At 49.7% G+C, this 6,000-nt stretch overlaps 1 protein-coding gene across 1 annotated transcript in view; it reads left to right on the top strand.

Moving 5' to 3' along the window:
* Window positions 1-5,448: 5,448 nt before the first annotated feature.
* AATF (apoptosis antagonizing transcription factor) overlaps window positions 5,449-6,000 on the top strand; it is a 144,095-nt gene continuing 143,543 nt past the window's right edge. Inside the window, exon 1 of the mRNA XM_077295312.1 lies at window positions 5,449-5,611. Within this exon, the coding sequence (XP_077151427.1) occupies window positions 5,527-5,611 (85 nt within the window). The 5' untranslated portion in view covers window positions 5,449-5,526. The remainder of the gene's footprint in view (window positions 5,612-6,000) is intronic.

Genomic DNA, 6,000 nt, shown 5'->3' with positions numbered 1-6,000 from the left:
AACTATTTCGGCTTATTTTCTACGTACTTTTGCTCTTCTTTCACAACATGCCACAACCTTCACACTGTTCACACACTGCCAGGGACAGGACTTATAAATCTATACAATATGGTAACCCGAGTTTTATAGGTATCTACTCACTACTAGACTAACCCAGCGTGACACGGCTCATAGAGATCTTTCGGATAATACAGGGCAGATAAAAGAGAACTAATAATGTCTCTTACCTGGCCAGGTTTTTCAGTTCATTTGCCGTCCATTATCCCAGATCTCCGTTGTCCGTATCCACAGGTGAATCTTGAGTAGATACTCTCGCCTCGGGTCCCTGTTCGGGCGCCAAAGAATGTTGAGTCCTCTCCGTCCCTGGCTTCCTGGATGGGATCCGAATAAATGACACGCAGCACAAAGGTTGTGTGTTCATACATAGGGATGGCCTCAGAGCACGCCTCTCCTCACTGGGCACGATCCCTTCTTTATATAGATAAAAAGTTTAGACATTTTTCAGACATGCGCATAAGCGCTCATATTTCATAATCACTTACAAAGCAAGTCTATTCTAGTGTAGTTACAATTATTTGGTATGTGGATAAAAAAGCTACAATTTCAAGGAGGAATGCGCGCGTGATTACTAACAAAACAAAGAAGATGTCAAGTTTGCAGAAATATACTTCTTGCTGTATCTATCAGATTTCTCAGGAGGAAGACAAAATGGATTCTTTGGTTCAGTCTGATCTCTACAGGTGGGATCTGCTGAAAGTTTTTTTTCGTCCCCCCTCGTCAGGCAGAGGTGTATCTAGCCTTTCCTGCACCCGGGGCAAAGGATCAGTTTGGCGCTGCACAAATGTTATGGCCCCATAAGATGCTCCATACAGATATTTGCCCCATTTGCTGTTGCTGCGATAAAAAAAAAAATCACATACTCACCTCTCCGTCGCTCAGGCCCCCGACACTTTCAATATTCACCTGCTCCTCGTTCCAGCCGCCGCTCCATCTTCCGCCTCCTCTGCACTGACGTTCAGGCAGAGGGCGCGCACTAACTACGTCATCACGCCCTCTGACCTCAGTGTCACTGCAGAGGACGGAGTGGCGGCTGGAACGAGGAGCAGGTGAATATCGCGCAGCGCTCCCCTCCCCGTTATACTCACCTGCTCCTGGCAAGGTGCAGTCCCTGCTTCCCCGGCGCTGCTGCTTCTTCCTGTACTGAGCGGTCACCGTTACCGCTCATTACAGTAATGAATATGCGGCTCCACCCCTATGGGAGATGGAGCCGCATATTCATTACTGTAATGAGTGGTACCATGTGACCGCTCAGTACAGGAAGAAGCCGGGGAGCCGGGCAGCCAGGGACCTGCAGGGACCGCGCCAGGAGTAGGTGAGTATAATTAGACAGCCCCCGCTCCCTGGCCCTGCCAACCCCCTTCTTGGACCGCCGCATCATCAGGCGGCCCGCTGGCGCCCCCCTGTCGGCTGTGCCCGGGGCACATGCCCCGGCTGCCCCCCCCCGGATACGCCACTGCCTTCAGGTCTTACAGGGGGACATCACACCCTATCCACATTTTCTTCTGTTTCAAGCTGAACTAATGGTGCCAGTAAGGCTACTTTCACACATCAGGTTTTCAGCGTCAGGCTAAATCCGGCTAATTTTCAAAAAAACGGATCAGGCAAATGTTGCAGCTGGATCAGTTTTTTTTCCCATAGACTTGTATTAGTGCCGGATTGCACCGGATGACATTGTGTTTAGTCCGGTTTTCGCCGTGCTGCTTCCGGTTTCTTGAAAAAAACGTCCATAGCAACGTTTTTTGTCTCCGGTGAAAAAGCCTGAAGCGCCGGCGGTCCGGCGCTTCTGGCTGTTTGCTAGAATGGAAGCCTATGGGAGCCGGAAGGTGCCAGATCCGGAAAAAGGCGGATCCTGCTTTTTAAACTGAGCATGCGCCAATTTTTTTTTTAATCCAATAATCTAGATAAGCTAGCCGGATCCATCAAAAAAATGGATCCGTCGCATCAGTTTTTCACAATCTGCGCCGAATCCAGTTATTCCAACATTTGCCGGATTTAGCCTGACACTGAAAACCTGATGTGTGAAAGTAGCCTAACCTGCACCAGGAATCCCGACAAGTTATTTTCTTATTATTGCGTCTTGTGCGTTTTTATAACAAACATTTGACATGCATATATAACATTTGACAAACATATCAAACATATATCCAACTTTCACCAAACACTTTATAAGGGCTGTCCCACACGTCCAGATAATTCCGGTACCGGAATAAATCGGTACCGGAGTTATCCGTGTCCGTGTGCCTGGGAACTCACGGAGGCCATACCTGCGGCACACGTGTGCCGCCCGTATGGCGAGTGGGTACCACACGGAGCGTGTGGTACCCACTCTGCATGGTGCTGAAGCTGCGATTCATATCCTCTCTGCAGTAACGTTTGCTGCAGAGAAAATATGAAGAATAGTGTTAAAAATAAAGATTTAGGTGTCCGCCGCCCCCCCACCCCCTGTGCGCCCCCCCGCTGGTCAGAAAATACTTACCCGGGTCCCCCGTCGGCTGTCGCTCCTTCTTGGTCTTGCCGCGGCTTCTCCTGCATGCGGTCACGTGGGCCCGATCATTTACAGTCATGAATATGTGGCTCCACCTCCATAGGGGCGGAGCCGACTATTCATGATTGTAATTGATCGGCCCCACGTGACCGCATACAGTAGGAGGCGCGGCCAGACCAGGAAGGAGCGACAGCCGACGGGGGACCCGGATAAGTATTTTCTGACCAGCGGGGGGGCGCACAGGGGGTGGGAGGGCGGCGGACACCTAAATCTTTATTTTTAACACTATTCTTCATATTTTCTCTATAGCAAACGCTGCTACAGGGAAGATATGAATACCGGCTTCAGCACCATGTGGGGGGGACAGCGCTTACTGTAGCGCTGTCTCCTGCACGCACACGGACCCCAGACGGAGAATGTCCGTGTGAGGTGCGTGTTTTACGCGGACCCATTGACTCTATTGGGTCCGTGTAAAATGTGCGCTCCCACGAACACTGACATGTCTCCGTGTTTGGCACACGGAGACACGGTCCGCAAAAAATCAATGACATCTGCACAGATGCATTGATTTTTATGGGTCTACGTGTGTCAGTGTCTCCGGTACGTGAGGAAACTGTCACCTCACGTACCGGAGCCACTGACGTGTGAAACCGGCCTTAGAGATATTATACATGGTTTATTTAACCCCTTTCTGACCTCGGACGGGATAGTACGTCCGAGGTCAGATCCCCTGCTTTGATGCAGGGCTCCGCGGTGAACCCGCATGAAAGCTGGGACATGTCAGCTGTTTTGTACAGCTGACATTTGCCCGCAATAGCGGCGGGTGAAATCGCGATTCACCTGCCGCTATTAACTAGTTAAATTCCGCTGTCAAACGCAGACAGTGGCATTTAACTGGCGCTTCCGGCCGGAAATGAGCGCATCCCCGACCCTCGTCACATGATTGGAGGTCGGCGATGCTTCTGAATAGTAACCATAGAGGTCCTTGAGACCTCTATGGTTTACTGATCCCCGGCAGCTGTGAGTGCCACCCTGTGGTCGGCGCTCACAGCACACCTGCATTTCTGCTACATAGCAGCGAACATCAGATCCCATGGAGGCTATTGAAGCATGGCAAAAGTAAAAAAAAAAAAAGTAAAAAAAAATGTGAAAAAAATAAAAAAAATATAAACATTTAAATCACCCCCCTTTTTGCCCCATTCAAAATAAATCAATAAAAAAATAATCAAACCTACACATATTTGGTATCGCCGCGTTCAGAATCGCCCGATCTATCAATAAAAAAAGCATTAACCTGATCGCTAAACGGTGTAGCGAGAAAAAAATTCTAAACCCCAGAATTACGTTTTTTTGGTCGCCGCGACATTGCATTAAAATGCAATAACGAGCGATCAAAAGAACATATCTGCACCAAAATGGTATAATTAAAAACGCCAGTTCGGCATGCAAAAAATAAGCCCTCAACCGACCCCAAATCATGAAAAATGGAGATGCTATGAGTATCGGAAAATGGCACAATATTTTTTTTTTTAGCAAAGTTTGGAATTTTTTTTCACCACTTAGATAAAAAATAACCTAGTCATGTTAGGTGTCTATGAACTCGTACTGACCTGGAGAATCATAATGGCAGGTCAGTTTTAGCATTTAGTGAACCTAGCAAAAAAGCCAAACAAAAAACAAGTGTGGACTGCACTTTTTTTGCAATTTCACCGCACTTGGAATTTTTTTCCCGTTTTCTAGTACACGATATGGTAAAACCAATGATGTCGTTCAAAAGTACAACTCGTCCCGCAAAAAATAAGCCCTCACGTGGCCAAATTGACAGAAAAATAAAAAAGTTATGGCTCTGGGAAGAAGGGGAGCGAAAAACGAACACGGAAAAATGAAAAATCCCAAGGTCATGAAGGGGCTATAGGGAATGTGTCACAAAACGATTTTTTTTAAGTAATTGGATTTTGTGTTAAAATGTTTTTAAATGTACAAAAAATGTAATTTTTATTTATAACTTTTTATCTAAGCTACAGGAATCTGCGGTTGGTGTCCACCCTAGCTCGTAGATCAGCTGTGGACTTGGCACGCCGTACACATGCTCAGTTCAAGGCTGTAGATGGAGGCAGTCACCATTTTACTGTAGCCTAGCGCAGTGTTACAATGTCTCCGTCTTCATCATTTGTATTAGTCTGTGCCTGATGAAGACGTATGTAGTCTCGAAAGCTTGCAATTTGTTACCATCTTTTCAGTTAGCCATTAAAAGGTATCAACCGCTGAGGACTCTCAAGTCTAACTATTTTTCTGTCCCTGCTGTGATCTGAGTGGAGCAGTCATGTCAGTGCAGCTCAGATCCCAGTAATTACCGGTGAGAGCACACCAGGGCGGGTACCTGGCTGCAGTCACTGCGGTACAATACGCCAGCATTTTGGATTCTTATTAAACCTGTCATAAAGACGGCAGATCTGAGATGGCGCTACATTTGGGAAACTTTCACACCTTTCCAGAGTAAAAGCTTTGGTAAACGGGCCCCGCAATGGCCAGAACTGGCGCTCTTCCTCATGCCCCCACAGCGCAGCTTATTGGGACCCCACATGAAGGGACAGTTCCCAGAGGCCTTGTTCACCCCCGCCGGACTGCGCGTGGAGCGGACCCCGGGGGCCTCTAAGCTACTGATTAGCCTTCTCATACAAGCCGCTGCCATACAGGACGTGTCACACACGAGCACAATGGCGGAGCGAGGGTCCTGTGTCTCCGGGGCAGCAGACCTGCGCTCGGTGCCGGCATTGTGCTCTGTATACGGGCCGGTAACCGGCTGCTCGGAGCGAATCCTCTGCTCCCCGCAGCACCGTGCCTGAGATCCCGCGAGCCGCACGTAGCAATGGCCGGAAGACTGCAGCCGCGCTCTAAGAACTCACCGCGGACACGTGACGTCAGCGAAACGTGACGTCAGAGCACAGGGGCGTGGCGGCCGGAGAGCGTGCTACAGGAAGATGGCGGCGCCCTTGGCTCTGGAGCTAGAGAGTTTACTAAATCCACAGCCCCGGTTCTGGGATCCCGAGGATGACCCCGATGAAGGTACGGGGAGCGGCGTCTGCTCCATGGAGAACTTTGCTGTAACTCAGTGTTTTTGTGAAAGGAGAACGATAAGCTGTATGGTGGGACCCACGTGTGTGCATTTGGCCGTGTGGGGACCCACGCGGGCGTGCGGTGGGGGAGACCTGTGTGTGATGGTCTTGTGTGTTTGGTGGCTGGAGGGGAACCCACACGTGTGTGCTGTGTGGTTGGTGAGGGGGGACCCACGCTTGCTGTATGGTGGTGGTGGGGGGACCCACGCTTGCTGTATGGTTGGTGAGGGGGGACCCACGCTTGCTGTATGGTTGGTGAGGGGGGACCCGTGTGTGTGATTTGGTGGAGGGGACCCATGCGTGCAGGATGTGGGGGGTCCACGCATGCATGCTGTATGG

The sequence above is a fragment of the Ranitomeya variabilis genome, chromosome 3 (assembly GCF_051348905.1).
Source record: "Ranitomeya variabilis isolate aRanVar5 chromosome 3, aRanVar5.hap1, whole genome shotgun sequence".
In the NCBI taxonomy this organism is placed as follows: domain Eukaryota; kingdom Metazoa; phylum Chordata; class Amphibia; order Anura; family Dendrobatidae; genus Ranitomeya; species Ranitomeya variabilis.
This window is presented reverse-complemented; position numbering and strand designations above follow the sequence as displayed.